This window comes from Pelmatolapia mariae, linkage group LG20, assembly GCF_036321145.2.
Source record: "Pelmatolapia mariae isolate MD_Pm_ZW linkage group LG20, Pm_UMD_F_2, whole genome shotgun sequence".
Classification (NCBI taxonomy): domain Eukaryota; kingdom Metazoa; phylum Chordata; class Actinopteri; order Cichliformes; family Cichlidae; genus Pelmatolapia; species Pelmatolapia mariae.
In genome coordinates, this window is record NC_086244.1 from 21,607,654 (window position 1) to 21,621,371 (window position 13,718).

Here is a 13,718-nt window from a genome sequence, read left to right on the forward strand (position 1 = left end):
AGGGAGTGAGAGCTGATCCCTGATGTAATCCCACCCCCGCCTTAATCCTAACTGTCACTCCAGCTCCACTGCTCACTACTATCTCAGTGTCCTCATGAATGTAACCCACGACCCTCACATACTTCTCTGTCACTCCTGACTTTCTCATGCAGTACCACAGTTCCTCTCTTGGCACCATATTAAATGCTGTCTCCAGATCCATAAAGACACAGTGAAAGTCCTTCTGCATGTTTTTCTACACTTCTCTATCAACACCCTCAAGGGAAACATCTGCAGTGCTCTGTCTCAGCATGAAGCCATATAGCTGCACATTGATCATCTCCTCTGTTCTTGACTTAGATTCACAGTTATTTCACATATCTTAATGCTATGACTCATCAACTTTATCTCTCTGTAGTTACTACAGCTCTGCACATCACCCTTGTGCTTTAAAAGTGGTGCAGTACACTGCCCTCTCTCCTAGACTTCTCCACACCTCCACAGGTATGTCATCTGGACCACCTGCCTTTCCACTCCTCATTCTTTTTAGGGCTGCCCTCACTTCCTTCTGACTTATCCTTTGGAAGCTCCTCAAAATCCTCCTTCCATCTTCTCAGCACACTAGCTTCACTCAGTAGTACATTTCCTTAATCAACCTAACCCGCTGCACATCCTTTCCAGTTCAATCTCTTTGCCTGTCCAGTCTCACATACAGCTCGCTACAGGCCTCTTTCTTTTCCTTTGTCACCTCTCTCCCCCTTTTCTCACCTTAACCATACACATAGTCTCCCAGTACTCCTGACTACTTCATTCATCTCTATACTTATCCTATTTTGCTTCACTAAACTCTACCTTTGAATACTTTCCTGAACTTCTTCATTCCACCACCAAGTGTCCTTGCCTTCTTTCTTCTGTCCTTAAAACTTCAGCTGTACTTTCCCAGTTATGTGATAACTCTTCTCTACTACCAGAGCCTGTCTCAACTCCTCCCACAACATTCCTTCTTCTTCAGCATCCTTGCCTCTGAACTTCACTCGCTTCCTTATCTTAATTTCCATATCCAGTACTGCCTAGCTACATTATCCTTGTCACCACCTTGCAGACAGCTTTCTCTTTCAGATTTCACCTTCTGCTTACGATATAGTCTGTGTCCACTCTTATATGTCACCCTGTGTCCCTCCCTCTTCCTGAAATATGTGTTTACCATAGCCATTTCCTTCCTTTTCACAATATCCGTCACCATCTGTCCTTCTCTTTACCCCTGCTCCCTTCACTTACATATCCATTGATGTCTGCTCCAGTTATCAAGCTTAGTCATCCAGCTTACTCCAGAATTCCTCTTTCTCTTCTATCATCCAACCTGTGAGGCATACACATTGACAACATTCAACATCATGCCTTCAATTTCCAGCTTCAAACTTATGATCCTGTCTGACACTTTCTTCTTCTCCTCTGCAACACTATTCATGTACTCTTCCTTCAACATTACTCCTACTCCATTTCTCTTCCTATCTGCACCATGGTAGAGCAGCTTGAATCCACCTCCAGTGCTCCTGGCCTTGCTTCCATCTGGTCTCCTGTGCACACAGTATCTACCTTCCTTCTCTCCATCACATCATCCAGCTCTCTTCCTTAACCAGTTATAGTCCCGACATTTAAAATCCCTACTTTCATCTCCGCATTCCTGCCTCTCTTTCTCTCGCTGCCTCTGAACACGCCTTCCCCCTCTGCTCTTCCTTTGTCTTCGGTCAACAGTAACATAGCTTCCGCCGGCACCCTGGTGACCAACACCACTGGAAGTGGTCGTCGTTAACCTGGGCCCCGACCGATCTGGTATGGAAATCTCATAATTGATGATCCGCATGTTTGATTTGGCAAAGGTTTTACGCCGGATGCCCTTCCCGACCGAAGATGGGGGTACAATTTATGACGGGGAACACCGGCACTAGGAGTACTCTGGCTTGTGGCCCCCTCGTGGCTGTGTTGATTGGTGATATATATATTTACATTTTATCCCAGTCATTATTGTATTTGATCTTTCGTGCAACATGTTATGATCCCTGAAGCCATGGCTCAGAGGGACCTAACATATGAGATGCCAGCGCGCTTTTATAGTTCAACAAATATTTAATAGTAGAAAAATAATTACATAAAAATAATTACATGGGAGGCTGGGGCATAAACAAACAAAAGGGAAAGATCATCAACCAACCAGACACTTGGCGATCGGGATTCTACATTAATCCCCAAACTACTATTAGCAAAACTAAAAAAAAAGAACCAAAAACAAAAACAAGATAGGCGGATCCAAGTAACAAAACCAGCACTGCAACAGCAGCTGCAAATTAACGCTGGTGCTGATGGAGATGAGAGAGAGCGAGGGGGGAGGGAAAGAGAAATCTCTTGTTACGCTTTTTCAAGCCTTATACAAAATTTGGTTAACATTTATAGCCAATCAGCGATTGAGATAAACCAGAGAGCCGAGAACATGGCAGGAAACCACTATCAGGATGCATAGCACAACAAAACAATCAAACTTCTTGTTTTTCCTGTTTGATATTTTTACTGGCAAGTTTGGATGAACTTATTTAACCCCAACCATGTGACTTTATATCACTGGTGCATGTGTTCATATTTGAACTGTCAGACTCAGTATGAATGTAAGGGTACAACAGTCTGTAATTCTACGCAGATTTCAGGACGCTGTGCAGCGTGTGTGCTACAGCGAGTGTTACGCAACAAGCAGACTTCTGGGAGATCCGGATCCAGCCCAAGTGTAATACTAATCATCAGGGTGAGTGTGGGGTCCTTTAAGTAATATTTACTAACAAATACACCAAGCTGTCAGCTGTGTACGTTTTACAATGTGCGAAACGTTTTATTTGGCATATCAGTAAATGAAAACAAATATATTTTTCTAACATGCTGCTAAAGTTAGTTCAGCTATTACAAAGAAAATGTTAAGCTCATTCACTAAGTGCCTGAGTCACTGCTGAGATTCCGTTTATACATGTAAGCGACCATCCAAGCTTCATAATCACTGGCTGCCAACAATAAATATGCTGTATTTTTATTTACACACACACACACACACACACACACACACACACACACACACACACGCACACACACACATATAAACATGTTTTAAACATGTTTTCAAGTCCCATCTAAGATTTAATTAGTAATAATAGATTATTTTGTACATTTCAGGGCATATGATGTCATGGAGTAAATTAAAAATGTGAGAAATGAACTTAAGCAACAACACGTAGGCAGGAAAAATCTATTTAAAAAATGTGACCAATATAGGATTTTAAAGACAAGTAATTTCCACAGATGGAGATGCCACCTCGGCCAAAACTATATGACTTCCATGGAGTCTCCATGACCAGGATGTTCACTGACAACTGGGACAACATACAGAACTTCAAAGCAAGACCAGATGATATTGTCATTGCTACTTACCCTAAAGCAGGTACTGATGTGTATGTAATCATGTGGAGCTTATGTAATCATAATAAATTTTTTTTCATAAACAATTTCCTGTTGGTGTCTGAGTTGATAGGTTTACAGCGTAACAAAATTTATTCATTTCAATCGCAGGAACCACGTGGGTCTCTTACATCCTAGATCTTCTGTATTTTGGGCACTTGGGTCCAGACCGTCAGACATCCCTCCCTATTCATGAACGAGTGCCCTTCCTGGAGCTCTGCGTACCTCCTATGCTTATAGGTTGAACTATGTTGCCACTCTGACTTTAAAATACACCAGAATAAAAAGCTCTAAGTACCAAGTTTATGTCCGTGTACTCAGTTCATTCAGAGGATTATTGCAAGTCACCAGTTTTTAGAAACTGTGCTGAAAACAGGTTCAGCCTGTTGCATTCTGTTTGTTTGCATGCATCTTTCTCTGCCAAATGCTGAAAAGGAAGCTACAAAATGTAAAAGCTCCTAAAATGTAGCAGTTTTATTAGTGTGTAAATGTGTTAGGTGAGTCAGAACATCTCAGAAACACCTTAGAATTTTTTAGGCAATCAGTTTTATTGTTCTGTGGTATCTAAATAAGTCTAATGTTGCATGTTATCAATCGCAAACTAATCCTTCTTATCACTCAGGTGCAGAAATGGCGGACAAACTTCCCACCACTCCTCGTCTCATTAAGAGTCATCTACCAGTCCAGTTTATGCCCAAGTCGTTCTGGGAGCAGGGCAGCAGGGTAAAAGCTATGCACAAACACCCACAGCCAGCAGTGGAGATTTATGCAAAAAGTCTCAGGACGCCCTTCCAACTAAGCATTCATCACTGTTATTTTATAAATTATGTTATAAGTAATGTGACACCAATAAAAGGGTTGCACACTCAGCTCAGTCCATCATAGCCAGAAGAGCTGGAAACACCAGGTTACTCTGCCAGTGAAAAAAACTGGTTTTTAGTGTCAGAGAAAGCAAAAAAAAAAAAAAAAAGATGTGATCCTGCCGGGACTCTCCCCCATAGTTGAGGGTAAGTTAGCATCATTTAGTTATTTTGGATTATATTTTATTTATATGTCATTTTATATGAATAGCTTCGATTGTTGTCATTAGGTTTTGTCAAATTTAATGATTCAAGCTGTAGTAGGAATGAATGGAGCGAGGTGGGGGAACGTTAGGGAGGTCAGGTCGATCTTACTCTCTCTGCTGAATTGTCACTGCTTTAGTTTAAAGTTTGTCACCCCTGTGAGTGCTCCCACTGACTTGCGGCCCCAAACAGCTGCTTGCCTTGCCTGGAAGCCATTGAAATTTGCAATTCATGAAACCCTGAGATTATTGTGTTGTCTCTTTCTGTAGATAGTATATGTGGCCCGCAATCCAAAGGACAATGCAGTATCCTTTTACCATTTTAATCGGATGAACAATGCTCAGCCAGAAGCAGGAGAATGGAGCACCTTTCTGCAGGATTTCATGGAAGGAAAGAGTGAGTTCAGTTTAGTTTTAATGTAAAAGAATCACAATGCGATCTAATCTCCTGTCTAAATATTACTTTGTATATTGATCTGTGGCCTCAGGGGTTTTCGGATCATGGTATGACCATGTGAACAGCTGGTGGGAGAAGAAGCAAAGTTATTCAAATCTTCACTACATGTTCTATGAAGATTTGATTGAGGTGTGGTGAGTTGGGCTAACATGCGTAACATTTGTTCTTCATGTTTAAAATTGTCTTGACTTTTTTCATTTACACGTTTTAATTGTTCATATATCTTAGAGGATATGTTTAAAAGCCTTCAATAATGTTTCTAGTTATACATGTAGTGGTTTGAAAAAACAAAACACAACAGGTGCTATCTGTAAAGACGCCAAGCTGAGACATGCTGAACTCTGTTCCTGGAAGGAGTTAGATGATAACAGAAGCAGGAAACTAGTTGGCACACCTTGTGCGTGTCACAAATTTGTCACTGAGTGCTTTTAAAGAAAACCACATGATCCATTTGTTTGATGTTACATGAGAAAAATTATCTTTAGATGACAAAAGTCAACAAATAGAACAAGGAGCTACAACAGACTCTGAAAGATCAGCTGCATCCACTTTAATTTCAATTCAATTTTATTTATACAGCACCAAATCACAACTACAGTTGCCTCAAGGTGCTGTTATTGTAGTACTCTTTGGTTTAAAAAGCCATTTGAATAAGCATGCATCCATCACTGCACTCATGCACTGCTTCAAAGAAACTTTTTTAGTTGTGTCTGAAGTTTGAAGCTGTGTTTCTTCCATTAGTGTGAATGACAGAAAATAAGAGCTTTTTGTTAAGTGGAAATGCACACAAAAGATGTAACAGTATTTCCTGTACAAGTAGTAGCATGAATCAAACTTATTAAAGCAGTAGAAAAGAAGTGTATATTTGGGCCATCACTGTATAAGTCTTCTCATGTTACTCCCTAAAGAGGATGCAAGTAAATATCTTTTGCACAAAGACACCAATGACTTCTTTTAATTCAGAATGACTCTCTATAAATAACAGATTTATATATTTTTTCTTAAACACCAAATCCACAGTGATGAATATAGAACTATAGACCCGAAAGACGAAAACAATCGTTGGGGTTCCTTTAAGAGTAAGAAATATTTTCAATATTTTCGTGAACAGGACTGTGGACAGGAAATAGACCGACTGTGTTCCTTCCTTGGTATTTCTGCTTCAGCTGAAGAGAAGGAAAGAGTCATAACCAGTGTGGCGTTTGACAGCATGAAGCAAAACAAGATGACCAACTATTCCACAGTTCCAGTGATGAACCAAGAGGTGTCTCCTTTCATGAGAAAAGGTACAACTGCAACATTTTTTTTTCTTTATATGTATATCAGTGTGTGCTCCATTTTTCATTAGTTTAATCAAATATTCTAAATGTTTGCCTTCTCCAGGAAAAGTTGGTGACTGGAAGAACCACTTCACTGTGGCCCAGAATGAGCAGTTTGATGAAGACTACAAGAAGAAGATGAAGTATCCTGATTTAAAGTTTCGCTTTGAAATTTAGAGTCCTGGCTGGGTGTAATATAGTCCTCAGAAGTAATATGTGATTAAATATTTAACAAATAATCAAATTATAAGTTTAAAAAAAACACAATTCCCTTATATTGTGATGCTGATGTGTACAAATCAGATCATTAAAACAAATGTTTATTAAGAATAAAGATTCTCTCTCTCTCTCTCTCTCTCTCTCTAAACACACTGTGACCTCTTTGCTCATAAGCAGAAATTTAGTCCTTAGACGTAGCTATGGTTTGGATGTTTCATATTTTTATTGATACGTGATACATCTAAAAGAGTCCCGTGACACAGCAGGTTTCAGACTGTAACCTTTTAATTTTCTCACCACACTGTCCCACCAGGGTGAGGCAGATTACCTTTCTCTCAATGTTAAACCATGTGTTTAATTTGACTCTTTGATTCTATGAGTTTCCAGTGATGTGACCCCTCATTTTCTTTATGTTTCGCTTCCAAGCAGCCAGACTATCTTGTAATTTTGAAGAGATCTTGAGCAGTAGTTCTGTTGTCTTTCTGGAAGTATTTTATTGGACATCAGCTACTGAGGAATGTGTTTGTTTGTGTGTTTTTGTTTTTTGATGTTTGACCGCTTAACACTGACCTGTGAATTATTCAAGTATTAAAAAGCCATCTAACTCAAGGGATAAACCAGTCTCTTGTCTACAGATAACTTATTAAAGAACTGATTAGAAATTGTATCTGTTGGCACTTTGTTACTAGGAGCCTCTTCTTTTATGCACGCAAACACCTATATAGTCAATTTCTTTAGCTGAATCTACCAAGTCTTCAAATGAACACTTGTTATATCCCATGTGTCTTTAACAAATCTGAAGAAGCTGGACATGTGAAGGTGTGTCATCTGTCAAAAACCCAGTCTCAAGGAAGTGAAACAAGGAAAAGGCTGTGGTATGCCAGGTGTGGCAACAGATTTTAAGGTGTGATGAATCTAAACGTGGAATTTTTGGTTCAAATCATTGTCAATGTGTATGGAGGAGGTCAGGGGACAACAGTGAGTGTCTACAGCCATGTGAAACAGTGCCGGTTCTGTCGTCATTTGGCACTGCGTTTTAGCCAATGCTGTTGGAGATTTATGAACACAGATAAATAACATCAGATTCAGGGAATAGATGTAAGCCTTCCTCTTTCACTTCAGCTCCAAAAGTGAAAGAGTGATGCCCCCTGGTGCTTGTGGAAAGTAATGACCTCCTTTTAAAGAAAGCTCTGCTGAGATGTCCTTTCAGCTGAACAACAGGAAAGGGGCAACTGGAGGAGGGCCACAGTGAGGCCAGACATTTCAAAATTAAAGTCAGTAGAAGTTCCCCACTTTGTGAAAACTTCATGTAAATATTTTTACAATTCTGTTTTGGGGATTTCATAGCCTGTGGTACATTAAGAGATTTAAATACTTGGTTAAGATCTTCAAGCTGCTGGTAGAAAGGGCACTGAAACTAGATGACTGTGCAGAGAAAATACTGCATCACAATCTTAGGGACACTTCTGAAAACCACTGTCAGTGTCAAGTGGAAATTAAGCTCCTTTAGACGAAGAAAAAAAGAAAGAAAACCAAAACAAACATGATCCACTTTACTGAGAAAAGGTAAAGAACTATCCTGTGATCTCACAAGTCACAATTGGATATTACTTGTTGGAAATTAGTATTTATTACAGGACAGCGGTCATCCAACTTGTTATTGGTGGGTACTTAATGCTAAAGTGGTCTGCTTATAAAGTGTGTACATGTAACTCCTGAAAACAAATGTATTTTGAAATAGTCACAGCCACTGAAGTGAGATGTATTTACAGTTTTTTTAGTTATAACAAAGAAACACGACCAGCTGATTGTGTGCTGTGCAACAGAACGGGCGTGATTATCCCCACTATTAAAATTAAGTTTTGAACATGCTGTCAAAGAATTCTCATAGTCAAAGTTCAATTGATAAGCGTGATCACATTTCAGTTTAATCATTGTGACTCAGCAATAACAGCAACAAAAAAAGGATATGATGACTATTTTTCCCCCTAAGGGACAACTTGTATTTAGCTGGAGTTTCTACAACAGTTTTCTTGGTTTTATTTCTCTAATGAGATAAATGTGCCACACACTACAGTGGCAACAAGTTCCCAGACAAATAATGTATGTATCATATCTTTTTAGATTTGTATATACATAGATAGATAGATAGATAGATAGATAGATAGATAGATAGATAGATAGATAGATAGATAGATAGATAGATAGATAGATAGATAGATATTGCCAGAAATTCTATTTTAGTGAAAATCTAAAGTTTATTGAACCAGCTTACAAATTTGTTTATATATGACTTTTAATTTATATCATATTTGCTACATCTGGGGGTTTTCAGTTACTTATAAACATATTGTGCAATTTATTTAGGTTTTTCAGGGAGAACAAAAATCACACTTATAATGTAGAAGTCTCAACAACTCACAAAAAATATTTGCATCAAAAATCACACACCAGGTGTTAAGGAGTTAAACACTGTAATCAAAAGATTTTTTTATCACGCTATAAAGTATTTTCACAGACGTTTTAATGTTCATTGCTCCTCTGTTGCAATCAGTAGATAGTCTGCGGTCCTTCCCATCGTGAATAGTCTTACTTGTAATATATTTCCCTGGAGTGGTGCAGATGGTTCATAGTAATTTTTGAACTCTGTCACATCCTGTAAGGCAAAGGAAACACTGAACAGCTGCTTTAAGCTGCAGTGTGTCAGGTAAAGATAAAGAGAACTTTCAGGTGAGTTAACGCTTATTTACTTTTCTAAATTACATAAGGCTAAATACATAATTTACAGTCTGTTAAATTTGACTTAAAGCTAATCTTATGGTGACCCTTGAAAAATAAAACTGTTGGCACCTCATATCATAATAGTGTTGGCCTTTCATCGCTATGTTCATGTGTGTGTTATGCACTTGAAATTTTATGTTAATAACCTTTTTCTACACAAACAATCAAAGTGACATCAAACAATATGAATGAAGGTGTTAGATACTTTTTGATTAATAGTTCTGTTTTCATTTAACGGATAATCTACAGTCATATTGCACATATCCTCTAATGAAATCTAAGGCTTTGTAGGTCAGATAACAAGCTGTATAAATGGGATCTTGTAGCTGAATTCAAGCTTTTGACCAGCTGAATAAAGTGTAGTAGCAAATTGGTGATCTCCTGAAGGCAGACTTCCTCGGTTAAATATTATCTGCCCCTACCAGTCTACGTTGCAAATGCAGCCATAAAAGTAAGTACAGTACCCCACGTGACTGCATCCAGCTGAACCTGGTGAACCAACTTAACTTAAACCAACTGTTCACGTTAGAAAATGATGAAAGAAAACGTGTGAAAAGCCTTTGTCTATGATCAATGACGATCAATACCAAACTTAACTTGCAGACTTTGTTTGATTTTATCTTGTTTCCTGCTACAGTACTGCCACCACGAATAATATAATAATGTCCCACTTTGTCCCACGTAAACATATCTTTGCGTCATATTTAGTTTGCTGGGACATGACCACCGTTATATGTTTTAAATAAAGTTTGACTAAAGAGGGGAAAAAAGTTAGTCTCCTTGGTGTACCTTCCTCCCGGTGTTTCCTGGACTGCGGAATCTGCACAACAGCTCGGTCTCCTTATTTGGAAGAAGAGGTTGACTGTTTTGGTAAAGAGCCACAATGATGGAGAACTGAGGATCACAATCAGTTAGCAGCTTTCTGTGCAGTGACCATTTTACTCAGAAAAAATACTGACTTTTATTGGAGTAAGGTGAGATTCGCGGATCTGCTGTTACTGGTGATCTACCTCCAAGGACCCCCTCCCGACGTCTGCTGCAGTATGGTTGCTGAGTTTAAGTTGTCTTCTTTGCTACACACATATGTATATTTAGTAAAATAGTCCTAGTCTACAGTAAACGTTTCATATTTGGATCAATATAGCTATAGGGAGGTATTTAAAAAGGCTTCATGAAGGGTTCCAAATTGACGCCCCCGGGGGTACAGTCCAAATATCCATTAAATATTTTGCACGTACTAATCCTCCCATTAACCCTCGATGAAAGCGGCCCCAGTGGTTTTTTCCACAGTTTGCCTCCATAGTGCGGTATGTAATCAAGGCTTAACGGTAATGGTTATGGGGTCTGCAGCCATCCGTGTCCGTGTCTGCAGCGGAGTAAGGCTTCTGGCTGACGTGCATACTCTCGACCAGCTCCCCCTAGCGTTTCAGAGCAGTGGATGCTCATTCTCTCAAAATGGAAAAACATGCATTCTTATACTTAATAATTCAGTTAATTAATTTGATAATTTAATTTATTTTTCACCATTAAATTTTGCCTGGATGGGCATAATGCATTCTTCTGGTGTGATAAGATCAGAACCCATATTTATTTATACTTTACAGGAATGGAAATGGAAAAAAGGAATAAAATAAAATAAATAGATCCAAACACAGAGAAACACACACACACACACACACACACACACACACACACACACACACACACACACACACACACACACACACACACACAGACTTTCTATTTGTCCTTGAGTCAAACCTTATACTTTACTTTTAAAGGGCGTTTCCAATAACGTAGTAAGCTTTGTTTTCTGTAATATGGCTACAAGGAACAAAGTATTGTTGAATTTGCTCTGAATTGGTCTGTAGATGGTAAACAAACGCTGTTTTTCTTTCTTTTCTTTTCTTTAAAAAAAAAAAAAAGATGGAGTCACTATCACGACCTACACTATTTGACTTCCATGGAGTCTGTATGACCAATTACTTCACTGACAACTGGGAAAACATCCAGAATTTCAGAGCAAGACCAGATGATATTGTCTTAGCTTCTTACCCTAAAGCAGGTAAGTTTTAAAACAAAACAAAACAAACAAAAAAACACATTTTATTCGCATCTTTGAGGAAGTACTTATGTTTTTTTCTGTCATTTTTTTTCAATTCCTGAGGAAACACATGGGTGTCTTACATCCTGGACCTTTTGTACTTTGGCCAGACTTCACCTGAGCGTCAAGGCTCAGTCCCACTCCATGAACGAGTGCCATTCCTGGAGATACAAATGTCTGGTTACCCCTCAGGCAAGTTGCTTTAAAGGCTCACAGTGTGACAGGCATAGTAAAGACACTCTGATAAACTCTAGACACTCTAATAAAGACACTTTATTAGGTACAGCTGCTGCTGTTCAGCTGTTTATTAACTCAAATATTTAATTAGTCAGTTGCATCACAGCTACTCAATGCATTTAGGCTTGTAGGCGTGGTCAAGCATCAGAATGGGGGGGAAAGGGTGATTTTGTTGTTGGTGCCAGATGGACTGGTCTGAGTATTTCAGAAAATACTGATCTACTGGGATTTTCCCACAAAACTGTCTCTGTGGTTTACAGGGAATGATCCAACAAAGAGAAAATATCCAGTGAGCTGCAATTCTCTAGGTGAAAATACCTTGTTGTTGCCAGAAGTCAGGGGAGAGTGACTATTCTGCTTTGAGCAGATAGGAAGGCAAAGAGTAACTCAAACAACCATTCATTAGAGGCAAGCTATGCATGAGAGTATCTGAACACACAACACATCCAACCCTGGAGCAGATGTGCTACAGGAGCACAAGACCACACCAAGTATCACTCCATTTAGGAAACTAAGGCTACAGTTCAAACAGCTCACCAAAAGTGGTGATAGAATAGAAGACTTCGGAAATGTTACCTGGTCTCATACAGCTTTATTTCTTCTGCAATGGTGTGAGGGATATTTTCTTGAAACACTTTGGAACGGTTACCAATCATATTTAACACCAAAGCTTACCTGAGTATTTATTTATTTATTTATACTTTGTCTCTGTCCAAGGTTTACCCATCTTCTGATGGCTACTTCCAGTAGGATAGCGCTCTATGTCATGAAGTTCAGATCATATAAAACTAGTTTCTTGACCATGAAGGACTAGGCCTCCACAGTCACCAGTACTCAGTCTAATAGAGCACCTTTGGGATGTATTAATATGGACCAAAATCTCTGAGGAATCTTTCTAGTACCTCGTTGAATCTGCATCATGAATAATTAGACAGTTGACAGCAAACTAGGCTCTAACCCAATAATAGTAAAGTGTATCTGGCAAAGTAACTGGTGATTGTAATATTGGTGATATAGATCAATGTCATTGTGGCGTTCCACTAACATAATGATCTCTTTTACTAGGAGTGGATGTGCTGAATGAATTAACCACCTTTCCACGCATTATCAAGACACACCTACCAGTTCAGTTCCTTCCCAAATCATTCTGGGAGCAGAACTCCAAGGTACATGGCTCGCAAGTAAGCTATTGGTAAGAGTCACGGAGACAATCTTCTCAGTGTTTGTTCCTCATTTCTTTCCGGTTTTAGATAATCTATGTGGCTCGTAATGCCAAGGACAGTGCCGTATCCTATTTCCACTTTGATCGCATGAACAAGGTCCAGCCAGAGCCTGGCAGCTGGGAGGGTTTCCTCCAAAGATTCATGGAGGGAAAAAGTGAGTGACAAACCATAAGCATGAATGACTGAATACGTTAAATGCGAAAGGTTATTTTATCACTTATGATTTGTCTTCTGGCATCTGTCAGTGGTGTTTGGCTCCTGGTACGAACATGTAAGAGGATGGTGGGAGAAGAAACAGACCTGTTCTAATGTCCTGTATTTGTTCTATGAGGACCTGATTGAGGTGAGTGTTGAAGTTACTGTCTGTGAGGCTGTTGACATAAACACATAATAAGGGGTTGTGGGTTTGTTTTTTTGTTTTATTTTTGCAGGATACTGAACAAGAACTCGTCCGCATCTGCTCATTCCTGGGACTGTCTCCTACCACAGAGCTGAAGAAGCAAGTCACAGAAAAAGTTCAATTTGACAACATGAAGAACAACAAGATGGTGAATGGCTCCGCTGATGAAGTCTTCGATTTAAAAATCTCCCCCTTCATGCGCAAAGGTCGGGTACATTCGCCTGTAAGTTTGTTTACTGAAAGGTGAAGGAGGAGATGTTAACTTTGCTCCTAATTTCTCTATTTTCAGGAAGGGTTGGCGACTGGAAGAATCACTTCACTGTACAGCAGGATGAACAGTTTAATGAGGACTACAAGAAGAAGATGAAAAACACTGATCTTCAATTTCGTACTGTTCTATAGGTGATTATACAGAACAGTATAACAGTATATCTGCCATTG

General features: G+C 39.2%; 2 protein-coding genes across 5 annotated transcripts; both read left to right on the forward strand.

The window, feature by feature from the left end:
• The first annotated feature begins 1,706 nt into the window (after positions 1–1,706).
• LOC134619495 (cytosolic sulfotransferase 2-like) lies at positions 1,707–7,199 on the forward strand. Its single transcript, XM_063465330.1, has 9 exons — positions 1,707–1,812; positions 2,672–2,773; positions 3,319–3,457; positions 3,586–3,714; positions 4,097–4,197; positions 4,808–4,934; positions 5,026–5,123; positions 6,106–6,280; positions 6,378–7,199. The coding sequence occupies exons 3-9, from the start codon at positions 3,319–3,321 to the stop codon at positions 6,488–6,490; spliced, it is 882 nt and encodes a 293-aa protein (XP_063321400.1). The 5' UTR covers positions 1,707–1,812; positions 2,672–2,773; the 3' UTR covers positions 6,491–7,199.
• A 1,966-nt stretch (positions 7,200–9,165) lies between these two features.
• Positions 9,166–13,708, forward strand: LOC134619493 (cytosolic sulfotransferase 2-like). 4 transcript variants are annotated; one of them, XM_063465328.1, is made up of 8 exons: positions 9,166–9,262; positions 11,240–11,378; positions 11,481–11,609; positions 12,720–12,820; positions 12,905–13,031; positions 13,123–13,220; positions 13,309–13,483; positions 13,567–13,708. In XM_063465328.1, exons 2-8 carry the CDS (start codon positions 11,240–11,242, stop codon positions 13,677–13,679), a joined length of 882 nt encoding a protein of 293 aa, XP_063321398.1. In that variant the 5' UTR covers positions 9,166–9,262; the 3' UTR covers positions 13,680–13,708. The 4 variants fall into 4 exon arrangements, with proteins under 4 accessions (XP_063321398.1, XP_063321393.1, XP_063321394.1 ...); XM_063465323.1 differs by lacking the exon at positions 9,166–9,262 and adding an exon at positions 10,132–10,359; XM_063465324.1 differs by lacking the exon at positions 9,166–9,262 and adding an exon at positions 10,132–10,354.
• Positions 13,709–13,718: the final 10 nt, after the last annotated feature.